A 14845-nucleotide genomic window follows, 5' to 3' on the forward strand; every position below is an offset into this window, starting at 1 on the left:
TTATATTTATTTCCATTTCCTAAATTACACCTACGTAAAAAATATTCTTTCCTCTAGACTGGATAATGATATGAAAACTTCTAAAAAGAAACAATGGCACCATATTGTGTTTTTGAGATTGAAAAGCCAAAAGTGAGACTATTTTGTTTCTTTTGTTCTTAACGAAGATGCTAGGGACATTAGGATCTAAAAAGTCAGCCTCAAAAAGTAGGAATCTTCAAAAGGCAACTATTCCAATAATGTGATTCAAACACTTCAGAAACTCCTTCTAAAGAAGCATTTTCAGACAATGGGACCCAGTTGAATTTCTCAAATAACAGGTTGTAAATCTTTTATAAATCTTTCATGCCTTGATGATGGTTTTAATAGTTAGAAACAAGAAGTCTGTTCAATTAGGTCTGTATAGTGTAGTAAGTGACCGAGTATTTAATTATATTGGGACAAAAACTACAAATTAAAGCAATGGAAGTTCTTCTGTAAACTAGATGAAATTTCACCAAAGTTAGTATGCATCCACTACTGCCTGCCACCACCACTCAGGGAGAGTACAAGAGCCAATCCCTATTCCCGGGAGTCAGTCCTGCATACTTCTGTGCTTGGTCACTGTTTGAGGAGAGGTGCTGGTCATTAATGGGGGTGTCTTCTACCCTGCATGGTGACTTGAAAAAAGAAAACTGTTGCCTCCAGGCTCCAGAAGAGCTTTGGTTTAAAAACAATTTTAATACTCTTTATCCATACAAAACGGTAAGACCACAAATTAATTAAATGAGAAGGCTACACTAAGGACAACTCAATGCCATCAAAAGAGGATAAATAGAGTTAAATAAATACCTAGGAAAACATCAAAATTATAAAGGTGGATCATGATGAAACAGGAGGCAGAAGAAGGAACGAGGGAACCTGAAACAACGGTAATATTTGCACTCAAAATAATTTCATCTCAATCAACAGAATCAACGTGGTACCTAAAGAAAGACCTCGTAACTGTCATGTGAAAGATTTTTTGCCCAATCCACTGTATGACGTGCCCCTTTAGAATCCAAGATCCCACTGAGGCACATCATTATTCAAACATCATTCGTAAGAGTGGGGATTCCTCTCACCCTCCCAGTTTGGAAAGTAATACTAGGAAGATGATCCCTCTGGGACTAAGAGTATGTCACCCTTTGGCATGTGTGTTCATTTCCTAGGGCTGCCAAAACAACTGCAAACTGGATGGCTTAAAACAATAGAAATTTATTCTCTCATAGCAATGGAGGCTAGAAGTTTGAAGTCCAGCTGTGCGCAGGGCCTTGCCCCCTCAGGAATGTTTAGAGAAGAATCCTTACTGGCCTCGCCTTAGGTTCTTGTGGTTGTCGGCCATACTTTGCTCGCTTTGCTTGTAGATGGATCACTCTGTTCTCTGCCTCCATCATCACTGGCATTCTCCAGTATCCGTGTCTGCATCTCTTCTCCTATTCCCATAGGCTGGATTTAGGGCCTGCTCTACACCAGTATGACCTCATCTAAGACTTTTCAAACAAAGTCACATTCACAGGTGCCAAGGATTAGGACTTTTGGTGGGGACCAATTCAATCCACAACAGCACATATGAAAATGATGGAACAGGGGAACAAAGAGAAGCATTTGGAAAGGCCAGTGCCTCAGTGCATTGACATGTATTGTACATAAAAGAGAAGCAGAGTGCCAAGATGTGAGGACTAATTCTGTGCTGCTGGAGAAAGCAGTGAAATATGAGATTTCACCCCCAAAAAATATTGAAATGGAAAATTTACTTTTATCTGCAGACCTCAGGATGCTTTATAAGTTTGCAGAAGGCTCAGAATACCTACAAGAGGTAAATAATCACAGACACTAAGACGTCAGTAATGCAGCCAGAAAGTGTCCTCAACATGTTAGTCGCAATGTAACATCACAGAGTTTCCACTTTGTTTTACGTAGCCTGCACATGAAGTCTAGCAGAGAGTCAAAGGGGGTTCTACAGAAATGTGAGTCTGGAACTTTAACAAAACACCTAATTGGTAATTATCCAAATCCTCACAATTAATATGTATATTACCATCTGAGCCATAGATAAAAAAGAATAAGCAAAATGAATAAATTGTTTGCCTGCTGCATTGATGACATTTTGGATATTCTTAAGAGAGCAATAATACTGCATGAATTTTCTCTACCAGGCAATAATTGAGGCATGTCAATATTCTGCAATCTTAGAACAATTTAAGTATGTATGAGATGATTTCAGCAAGCATCAAGGCCTGTCACGTTACTGTGCAAAATACCTAATCAACTCATAGGGCTTCCTGTTTTGTTTTTAAGTCAGTGAGGAAATATGCTTTTGGGTTCATATAATCTTAGCGTAAGGAAGAATTTTACTAATCAGATTTAGGTGGATGCTTTATAAAGATTTCATCCAATATTTCAAAAACAGCAATATACTTACTTCAAAATTATGCAATAACCTTACAATTCTATTTCAGATTATTATTGTCCAATTCAACACATTCCTACTTAATGAAATGAAAGAGAGTCACACTGTAAAACACCCCCTGGCTCAAGGAAGCTATAGTATGACCACTTCATTCCCTCCACAAAGAAAGAAGTTTGTCATCCTTGCCACAGGGAAGAGTCCTAGTCCTGAATAAGGGCAGTGAGTGGGTCCAGCTACCCACCCCACGGTCAGAACTGTGCAGATATTCTTTCCACTCAGTTAAGTTGGAGCTCCCACCCCAGGGTGTGAAAGGAAATGCTGCCACTGTGGAAAGTAGTGTCGCATCCTCAACTCACTTGAGTGTAAGACAACAGAGTAAATGGATATATGCAGCATACAAGGAAAAAATTGTGAACAATATTATTGGCTAAATGGAATTTGTTTGAATAAGTTATGTCAAAGGAAATTTCCTTGAAATCCAGCAATAGAAATGATACCATACTTTGGTGTCTTAGAAAACCCAGTGAGACCCTTTTTAACTCTTTAATGTATGGACCGACACACACACACACACACACACACACCTTCCCTTAGAAATATTATTTCAGTATGAAACCAAGTGCTGTTATACCACTCCATTTTCTAAAGGGCCTGGAAAATGTTTGTGCTTGCAGTATGTGACTTCAGGAAGGACAAAAGCACAGATGCGACCCCGAGGAAAGTACCAACCCCATTACCTTCCAGAGATCGGGTGATCCTTCCACAAGTTTGGCTTTAATGTGACAGTATTTTAGAGCCAAATGCAAACACTCAGTTCCAAATTCCAGGTCATAGTCACTACACTGGGTAGGAAAAAAACAAAACAAATAAGTTTAAATATAATTATAAAGAAAACTAAAACATTTATTTAATAATCAGTTGTATAGAGAAAAGGAAGGGCCTAGAGAATGTGTAAGCTCTTTAATTAGCTACCGATAAGCAAGTTACAAAATAATTTTCCCTATGCCCTAAAAGCCAATAGAAAATAAGAATGTTGCAATCATACTCTTGAATTTCCTCAACAGTTTCAGGTGTCAGATAAATATAACACTTTATTTCCTTCACTCATAAACTACCTTTTCAAATACATTTCTAAAATGCCTGAAGGTATGGCTGAGGATTACCATATCAGAATTTGATTTAACAAATATATGTATTCATAAAACTCCAAATCCCCTCTCTTATATTTATATCAATCTATATTTGCAGGTCACAGTTCTCTTATTCACCTTAATATTTTAAATATCAATATATCTTTTTGAAAGGCGTTATGTTTTTATTCTGAACATGGAAACAGATCAGTCTTTCATTATGAGAAAAATGTAAACGCTTCTCATAGATTTAGTAAAATATAAAAACAAATTTTAAGCATTTTAAGAAGAACCACACCAACAAAGTATAATTCGGCTGAATAATACTGATTGCGTATCATGTCGAAGCTTTGTATTAAGAACCAGCATAAATGAGACATGTTGTGTCCTCAAGGAACTCAAGTCTAGAAGGGGAGGCAGATCTATAACAAATATTTTGCAACAGAACGTGATAGATATACCACTAGAAGAGTACCTAGAGGTAGATAAGGAGATAAAATATTTAATTCTATGTGACAGCATCAGGGAAGGCCTAGCAGAGGAAATGGTTTCTGGTCTCATTTTAAAGACTGAATAAAACTGGTGGAGAGTGATACCCTTAAGGCAAAGGCACCACACAAAGATACAGCAGTTTCAGACATCTGGTAGATTTGCATTTTAGAAACAGTTATCCATGTACCAAAGACTGCTAGAAGGCAACAAACATAATTATGACATTTAGCATCCTTTGCCAATGCTGTTTCATCATACAAGAAGTTGCAAAGTCTTAACTATATTTGTTCATGAAGTTAATGGACAAGAAACTGTAACAATCAATTATACACAGAGTCCCAAATTGACCAGAACAGTCTCCATTTCAATCTTCTATTCTGATGTACTACATACCATGACATATTTCTTATTTTCATTTTTAATGCAGTATTACGAGCAGTAGTTACATTCAAATAAGTTAAGATGAGTATTAGTAAACCTCCACTTTGAACTTCCCACATCTGCATAGTCTCATCTAATTGTATGTGAGATGCATATACAGTAAACAGAGTTTTCTCTTTAACACATAGTTAAATCCCAAAGATGGCTAGGAATCAACCTTTTCCTAACTCTTTCCAGAGACAAGATATTGAACACATCTGTGGAGGAGTCTTGAACGTGCTCACAAATGGCATTCTGAGAGGAGCCTGTAGGAACAGCTACTTCCTTCCCACAGCAGCCGGTGGGTAAGAATACTACTTGATGCCATATTCCTGCCAGCAATGAGATATACCAGCCAAGATGGCAACGGCCTATAACTGCATAAAGTCTTTAGGATTCCAGTCCCCAGGGTTAATGGGAAGCATGGAAAATTATGGGTCATGTATATATGAAATATATACCAGAAACAGAGGCTGAGTAATCTTGGCAGAAAGAGCAGTCTGAATTTGTCATTCATTATATGGACTAATATTACAGCTATTTAGGAAAGTTTGGGTCATTGTTTGGCAAGAAAACCTTGCTTTCACAGTAAGTTAAAAAAAACTCATGCTTAATGGCAAAGGAAATTCTGAATTCCTGTTTCTCCAGAACATTGATGATGATTTCTACTTTTGTCTAAGGTATGTGAAGCTGGAAAAAAAATTAGGCTCACTTCGGAACAAAAGAAAAAGCAGATAAACTTTTTCTTGAACCCATCAAAACTGAGGTCACAGGAAGAACAAGTAAGCCTTAAATCTAAAAGAGTTATGCCTCCACCCAGGAGAAAGAGGACGCTGACACTGGCTCAACTACAGCAGAACACCAAAGGAAAAGACTGGGTGCCATACAGCAGGTAAGAAGTCAGCCAAAACTTTCAACAAATTGCTAAATACTCAGTGGAGGCAACTAGGAGAACATAGACCCTCTGAAAGCCACACTCATAACAGGAGTTTAGACCTACTTGCAGTCTCCTCTTCAGCAAATTACTACTGCGTGCTCATGAAATGGTATAATATTGTTTTGAAGTTCACTGTAATTAGATGTACAGGTATGCCTAACCTCAAGGCAATGATGAAACAGACATCTTAAAGATAAAAATACGAATTCAATAGTGATAAGATGGAATCATAAAAACTAAGCAATTAATACAAAGGCAGGCAGAAAAAGAGAAAAAGGACAGAACAAATAGGAGTTAACCAGCAAGATGGTAGATGTTAATGAAAATGAACGTGTAATTGCATAAAATGTCAACATTTATTATCCAGCATGGGGGTCACAGTGATATTACTGGTCACATGAAACACACACACACACACACACAGATGCTGAGAACTCTATGCCTCCCTAAACTTGGAGCCGAAAACAGTGTAGAAGAATGTTCTCTCCAGGGAGAAGTCCTACGGACACATAGTCAGAGGTCCCCAAAGTATCATCTATCCCAGTCATGTTATAGTGAAGCTCACAGTCAACGAGCCCCACTATAACACTCCCCAAGTCCAACCAATCTCCAGCACATAACAAGAGCAGAAAGCGAAGATTGAACTGAAAGCCAAGGAAAACCTCAAACATGATAGATTAAAAAAGAAAAACAAACAAAGGATTTTGGAGAAACTAGAAACTATGCAGCTAATAAAAAAGAATTAGTAAGCCCAGAATAATAAAGTACTTATCCTTATAAAATATGACAGGATAATATTTAAAAGGCAGGAAAACAAACAGGAGAGAAAAGAATAATCAATGACAACCACAGTGTCCAATGTGAGAGAAAATAAAAAATACAGAAGGAAAGAACAGAAAAGGACAGGACAATGAAGCAACCAAACAATTCAAAAAAAACTGCAGTAATGAAGAAAATGAGTTTCCAAATGAAAAATTCTTATAAAATAAAGAAGCTAATAGATGAAAATACAACAAGCCCAATTAACAGCAACAACAAAAAGTCTCTTATAAAGAAGCAGAAATCCAAAGTGGTCAAGACTTCTTAATTGCCACAATAAAAATTAGAAAAGCAATGGAACAGTTTCTTCACAATTTCAAAGGTAATGATTGTCAGTATAAAACTATGGTCCCAGAAAAGCTATATATCATATTTGAAGACAGAATATAGACTTTTATAAACAGTGAAGGTCACAACAGAATTTTAATTCCTATTGGATCTTTCTTTATTGAGTTTTTTAATAGACTTTGAGTTGGGGGCAGTTTGTTCATAGAACAATAGAACAGAAGGTACAGATATTTCCCATATATCATATACCCCCATATACTCACAGTCTCACCTACTATCAAAATCCTACACAAGAGTGGAACATTTGTTAAAACTGTTGAACCTGCACCAATAAATTGTCATCACCCAAAGTACACAGTTTGCATTAGGCCTCACTCTTAGTCCTTTACAGACTATGGGTTGTCACAAACGTATAATGGTATGTGTTCATCATTATGGTATCGTGCCGAAAGCATTTTCATGGTCTAAAAATTCTCTGTGTCCCTCCTATTCATGCCCTCTTTGCCTGAATCCTCAGCAACCACTGAACTCTTTCCTATCTCCATTGATTTGCCATTTCCGTAAATCATACACTTGGAATCATGTAGTACGTAACCTATTCAGATTGGCTTCTTTTACTTAGTATAATGCATATAAGGTTCTTCCATGTCGTTTGTGTCTTAACAGATCATTTTTAGCACTGGATAATATCCCATTGTCTGGATATACCACAGTTTATGTTGGCATTCACATACTGAGGGACATCTCGGTTGCTTCAAAGTTTCAGCAATTATGAAAAAAGCTGGTATAAACATTCATGTATAGGTGTTTTGCATGGACATAAGTTTTTAACTTATTTGAATAAATACAAAGCAGTGCAATTGCTGGATCATAAGGTAAGGTATGTTTACTTTTGTAAGAAATGGTCAAACTGTGTTCCCACGTAGATGTACCATTTTGCATAATCACAGGCAAGGAATGAGAGTTCCTGTTACTTAGCATTAGGTGTTCGTGTTCTAGATGTTGGCCATTCTAATACATGTGCAGTGATATTTCATTTTTTGTTTTAATTTGCATGTGATTTAGAACATCTTTTCAATGTTAATTTGTCATCTTTATATCTTCTTTGGTGAGGTGTCTGCTCAGGTCTTTTAACCTTTTATTAATTGAATTGTTCGTATTGTTATTGTTGAGTTCAAGAGTTCTCTGTATATTTTAGACAATAGTCTTGTATCACATGTCTTTTGCAAATATATTCTCCCAATTTGTAGCTTCTATTCTCATTCTTTTCAAATGTCTTTTGCAGAGAAGTTTTAAATTTTAATAAGCCTAGCTTCTCATTTCTTTCATGAATCATCCCCTTTGGTGTTGTATCTAAAAAGTTATCACCATACTTATGGTCATCTACGTTTTCTCCTGTCTTATTGTCTAGGAGTTTTATGTTTTTCATTTAGGTCTATGATTCTTTTTTTTGCACATGGAGGTCCAATTGTTTCAACAAGATTTATTAAAAAGATGATCTCTCATTTTATTGCTTTTGCTCCTTTAACAACAATCAGTTACCTAATTTATGGGAGTCTATTTCTGGGATCTCTATTCTGTTCCATTGACTGACTTGTCTATTCTTTCACTAATACCACACTGTCTTGATTACTAAGGCCTTATGGTAACTCTTCAAGTCGAGTAGTCTCAGCCTTCCAACTTTGTTCACCTCCTCCAATAGTGTATTGGCTGTTCTGGGTGTTTTATCTCTCCATATAAATCTAGAATTAGTTTATAGAATGGTATAAGAATTGACATCTTGGATGTCAGAAACGCCCAACAATGGCAGCATGAGGGGCACTGAGGAGCAGATTGGATCAAAAAACACAACCCAACCATATGTTACCTCCAAAAGACTCATCTCAGCTATAAGGACAAATACAGACTCAAAGTGAAAGGGTAGAAAGCAACACTCCAAGCTGGAAAGTGGCATCCAGAGAAAATCAGGTGCAGCCATACTTATGTCTGAAAAAACAGACTTGATGATAAAAAAGGTAACAAGAGACAAAGAAGGACATTTCATAATGATAAAGGAGACGATACAACAAGAAGACATAACATTTATCAATGTATAGTCTCCCAATCAGGGAGCACCAAAATACATAAAGCAACTACTAATTAATGGCAAAAACTGACAAAAACACAATTGTAGTGGGGTACCTAAATACACCATTCACAGCTATGGATAGATCATCAAAACAGAAAATCAATAAGAAAATATCAGCCTTAAATGGTATATTAGGCCAAATGGACATAACTGACATTTACAGAGCCTTTCATCCTAGAACACCAGACTATACATTCTTTTCTAGCACACATAAACATTCTCAAGGATAGACCACATGTTGGGACACAAAACTAGTAAATTTAAGAAGACTGAAATCATACCAACCGTATTCTCCAACTACAATGCTTTGAAATTGGAGAGCAACTGCAAAAAGAAAGTGGGAAAAACCACAAATAAATGGAAATTAAACAACATGCTACTAAAGGAAGATGGAGTCAAAGAAGAAATAAGAGGGGAGATGAAAACATACATAGACACAAATGAGAATAAAAATATATTGTGTATTACAATTTTAATAGTTTTTCCTTTCTTAAAATGTGTATACATGTTTTTGGCACCCTCTGTATGCATATATGTATATATATGTAAATACAAATATATACATATATACATATACATGTATATATACATATATATATATATACACATACATATACACATACATACACATACACACACACACACACACACACACACACACACACACACACATATACCAAAAACATAAAATGGAGGAAAAGCCTCTTGAATAAATGGTGCTGGGAAAATTGGAAAGCCATGTCCAAAAGAATGAAACTAGACTGCTACCTGTCCCCATATACCAAAATTAACTCAAAATGGATCAAAGACCTAAACATAAGACCTGAAACAACAAATTGAATGGAGGAAAGCATAGGTACTAAACTTATGGACCTTGAGCTCAGAGAGGTATTTATGAATTTGACCTCAAAGGCAAGGGAAATAAAAGCAAAAATAAATGAATGGGACTACATCAAACTGAAAAGCATCTGCACAACAAAAATTACCCTCAACAAAACAAAGAGGTAACCAACTGAATAGGAGAAAATATTTGCAAACAACACCTTCAATAGGGGCTAATACCCAAAATATGTAAAGAACACATTCAACTTAACAACAACAAAAAAACCCAGACAATCCAATTAGAAAATTGGCAGATGACCTGAACAGACACTTCACCTAAGAAGAAAAACCGCCAACAGATGAAAAATGCTCAGCTTCAATGGCCACTACAGAAATGCAAATCAAAACCACAATGAGATACCACCTCACACCTGTTCGAATGGCTACTATCAACAAGACAAGTAATAACAAACGTTGGAGAAATTGTGGAGGAAAAGGAACTCTCATACACTGCTGGTGGGAATATAAATTGGTATAGCCACTATGGAAAATAGTATGGAGACTCCTCAAAAAATTAAGAATAGAATTACCATACAACCCCTCTTCTGGGTATCTACCCAAAAAGTGTGAAAACTTCATCTGTAAAGATACATGTACCCCTTTGTTCACTGCAGCATATTCACAGTAGCCAAGCCATGGAAATAACCTAAGTGTCCTTTGATAAATTACTGTATGAAGAAAATGTAGTGCATATATACAATGGAATATTACTTGGCCATAAAATGAAATACTGCCATTTGCAATAATATCAATGGATCTTGAGATTATCATGCTAAGCGAAATAAATCAGAATAATTCGAGAACCATATGATTTCACTCATATGTGGAATATAAAACTGAAAGCAACAAACGAACAAGACAGACAAACAAACAATAACTCATAGACACAAACAGTTTAGTAATTACCAGATGGTAAGTGGGGAAAGGAGTGGTAGAAGAGTGTAAAGGGGATCAAATATATGGTAATGGAAGGAGAACTGACTCTGAGTGGTGAACGCACAATGTAATATGTAGATGATATAGAAATGTACACTTGAAACCTATATAATTTTACTAACCAATGTCTCCCCCAATAAATTTAATAAAAATTATATATATAAAGAAATAAGAACTGACATCTTGATATATTGTAGTTTTCTTCACATAGATTTTATACATATTTTGTTAGATTTATAACTAAGCATATCATTTTGAGGTACAATAATGTAAATGCTGTTGTGTTTTTAATTTTAAATTCTACCTGTTCATTGCTGATCTATAGTAAAGCAATGGACTGTTGTATATTAACCTGAATACGGCAATATTTCTACAATTACTTATCTCTGCAGGAGTTTTTTTCTCGATTATTCCAGAGTTTCTATGTAGATAATTATGTCATCTGCAAAGAAAGTTTCATTATGTCCTTCCCCATCAGACTATTTATTTCATTTTCTTGTCTTATTCATTAGCTAGGTATTCCATTTAGATGTTTAAAAGAAATGGTGAGAGGGGACCTTACCTTGTTCCTGATCTTAGTGGGAAAGTGTCTAGTTTCTCATCATTAACTGTAATGTTAGCTGTAGGTTTTTTGTAAACAGTCTTCACCAAGTTGAAAAAGTTCCCCTCTATTCCTAGTTTGTTGAGAGTTTTTATCACAAATGGGTGCTGGATTTTGTCAAATATTTTCTTCTGCATCTATTGAAATGATTTGATTTTTATTCTTTAGTCTGTTAATGTGATGTATTGCAACACTTTTTTATTTTTTAAAGTTGAACTAACCTTGAACACCTGGGATAAATCCTACTTGGTTGTAGTCTGTAATTCTTTACATACATCATTGGATTCTATTTACTAATACAGAATTTGCTAATACAGATTTATGTTGAGAATTTTTACATTTATGTTCATGAGATACTGGTATGTAGTTATCCTTCTCTGAAATGTTTTTTTGTCTGGTTTTGATATTAGGTTGGTATCAGAATGAGTTATCAAGTCCTCCCTCTGCTTCTTTCTTCTAGAACAAATTCTAGAGAACTGGTATAATTTCTTCCTAAAATGTTTGTTAGAATTTACAAGTGAATCCATCTGAGTTTGGCGCTTTCTATGTTGGAAAGTTATCAACTATTGATTCAATTTCTTTAATGGATATAGGCTATTCAGGTTGTCTATTGTGTGAGTTTTGGCAGATTGTGTCTTTCAAGGAATTGGTCCATTTCATCTAGGCTGTTAAATTTGAGGACATAGAATTTTTCATAACATTTTTTATTATTATCCTCTTAATACCCATTATTCTGTAAAGGGGTCCCTTATTTCATTTTTTATATTAATTTTACTATTTTCAAAGAACCAGATTTTAGTTTTGTTGATTTTGCCTACTGATTTTTATTTTCTTTTTTTATTGATTTCTGCTCTTTTATTTCTTTTCTTCTGCTTACTTTGAAATTAATCTGCTCTTTTTTAAATTTCCTAATATGCATGTTAGATCACTGGTTAGATTATTTTTGTTTTCTAATATGTACATTCAATGCTATATATTTCCTTTTAAGTACTCCTTTTTACTTCACCCCAAAATTTTGATAAGTTGTGTTTTCATGTGTGTTTAGTTGAAGATATATTTTCAATTTCTCTTGAGATTTATTCTTTGACCAATCTGTTATTTAGAAGTGTATCATTTAATCTCGAAGTATTTGGGGCTTTTCCACCTGTCTTCCTGTTATTGATTTCTAGTTTAATTTCATTGTGGTCTGATAGCAGACATTGTATGATTTCTATTATTTTGAATCTGTTAAGGTGTGTTTCATGACACAGAATGTGATCTATTTTGGTGAATGTTCCATGTGAACTGGCAAAGACTGGTATTGTTGAATGACGTAATTGGTAGATGTCAATTATATCCAAATGATCAATTGTATTGCTGTGTTCAATTATGTCCTTACTGTTTTTCTGCCCACTGGATTTGTCCATTTATAATAAATGGGTATTGAAACTCCAACTATTAATTGTGAATTCATTCATTTCTCCTGGCAGTTCCGTCAGGTTTGCTTCATGTACTGTGAGGCTCTGTTGTTAGGCACATAAATGCTAAGGATTTTTATGTCCTCTTATAGAATTGACTCTTTTATCATTATGTAATATCCCTTTTTATCCCTGATAAAGTCTGAAGTCTGCTCCATCAGAAATTAATATAACTACGTCTATCTTTTGCTTAGTGTGAGCATAGTATATCTTTCTGAAACGCTTTAATTTTAATATGTATGTCTTTCTAATTAAAATGAATTTCTTATAGATAATATATATTTGGATCCTGTTTTTTTTTAACCCACTCTGACAATCTCTACCTTTAAATCGGTGTATTTAGATTATTAACATTTAAAGTAATTGACATAGTTGAATAAAATCTACCATATTTGTTACTGTTTTATATTTGTGGCCCTTTGTTCTTTGATTCTCTTCTTTATCTGCCTTTTGTGGTTTGAATTGAGCATTTTATATGACTCCTTTTTTCTCCTTTCTTAGTAGATCAGTTACACTATTTTATTTTCTTTACTTTGTCATTGTCCTAGAGTTTACAATATGCATTTACCACTCATCCAAGTCCACTTTTAAATAACACTGTTCATAGGTAGTACAAGTACCTTAAAATAAATATCCCTAATTCCTCCCTTCCTTGTATCATTACTCTCATTCATTTCACTTATACATAAACATACAAAGGTATATACTAATATACATATATACATGCATAAGCATACATTAAATATACTGTTGCTCTTATATTTTGAAGTTATTTGTGAGATCAATTAAAAATAAGAAAACTAAATCTTTTCCTTTTACCTTTACTAATTCCTTCTCAATTTCTTTTTGTAGATCTGAGTTTCTGACATCATTTTCCTTCTCTCTGAAGAACTTTTTTTAACATTTTGGAAGGTAAGTGTACAGGCAACAACTTCCCTCAGTGTTTGTCTGAGAAAGTCTTATATTACTCCTTCATTTTTGGATGATAATTTGAAAGAGTAGAAATTCTAGGGTTGTGTTGTTTTCTCTCTCAACACTGAATATTTCACTCCACACTCTCTTCTTGCTTGCATGGTTTCTGAGAAGTCCTGTGTAATTCTTATCTTTGCTCCTCTATAGGTAAGGTGTTTTTCCTCTGTCTTTTATCAAGATTGCCTCTTGGATTTTCTGCGGTTTAAATATCATATGCCTAGGTAGAGTTCATTTGGCATTTATCCTTGTTGGTGTTATCTAAGCTTCCTGGATCTGTGGATTTTGTATCTGACATTAATTTGGGGGAAATTCTCAGTCATGATTGCTTCGAATATTCTCTTTCTTTCTCTTTTCTTTCTCCTAGTATTCCCATTATGAGTATGTAGTTGTCTATAGTTCTTGGATATTTTCTTCTGTGTTTTTTTCCCAGTCTTCTTTTCTCTTTGCTTTTCAGTTTTGGAAGTTTCTACTGAGATATCCTCCAGCTCAGACAATCTGTCCTCACTGTGTCCAGTCTACTAAAAAAACAAAGGTAATCTTCATTTCTATTAGTGTTTTTGATATCTAACTTTTTATTCCTTCTTAGAATTTACATCTATCTGATTATATTGTCCAATGACTGACAATATACTGGCTGAATTCAAAGTCTATGTGCACCAATTTACAAATACTCTAGAAGCTTCCTTGACCTTTATCTTCACTTGAACAACTAACATCTGTAATCAAACCTGGAAACTTGGTTTCACCTCTATCTGTATCTACTCTGATTTTTTTTTTTTTCTGTAACTCAGTCTCTCCAGAACCTCCATCCATCATTTCTCTTACTCTCCACTCTCATTAAAGTTGACCTGTTATCTCACTGAAGCAACCAACCCTGTAAAACCTCAATTTGTTCTTGGTTGGAAAACTTCCATTTGATCTGTGTTGGAAAACCTCCAATTACTTAGACTGCCCTGATCAGCAAGGAGACTGTGGTTGAAGGCATGAAAAATTTTATTATGAACACCTCAACTACCTCACTCTCTTTGTCCATCCATTAGATCTACTTTACAAACTCCAACGACAAATCAATCATATAATCTGTTTTCTTATTTCATGAATGTTAGTTCATATATTATCAGTTACAAATGTACACAGTTTCAAGAAGCAAATATCCACATAAGAATAGTTAAGAAAGTTTACCCTACCCCCTCCACCTTAATTTGTCTTCCCCAGAGGCAATCACGTTCCTTCTAAATACACACCAATCTCAGTGGCATGTAGCAATAAACTTTTCTTACTCGCACAGCTGTGGGACAGCTAAGATGACTCTGTTTCCAAACTGTAGGGTTATGGGTTGCACTCTGCAGACC

At 35.0% G+C, this 14845-nt stretch overlaps 1 protein-coding gene across 2 annotated transcripts in view; it reads right to left on the reverse strand.

Moving 5' to 3' along the window:
- CRPPA (CDP-L-ribitol pyrophosphorylase A) overlaps positions 1-14845 on the reverse strand; it is a 215473-nt gene that overhangs the window by 150821 nt on the left and 49807 nt on the right. For both annotated transcript variants that reach the window (XM_019727133.2, XM_074340804.1), the window contains exon 4: positions 3169-3273. In XM_019727133.2, the coding sequence (XP_019582692.2) occupies positions 3169-3273 (105 nt within the window). The remainder of the gene's footprint in view (positions 1-3168; positions 3274-14845) is intronic.

This window comes from Rhinolophus sinicus, linkage group LG09 (genome assembly GCF_036562045.2).
Source record: "Rhinolophus sinicus isolate RSC01 linkage group LG09, ASM3656204v1, whole genome shotgun sequence".
NCBI classification, from domain to species: Eukaryota; Metazoa; Chordata; class Mammalia; order Chiroptera; family Rhinolophidae; genus Rhinolophus; species Rhinolophus sinicus.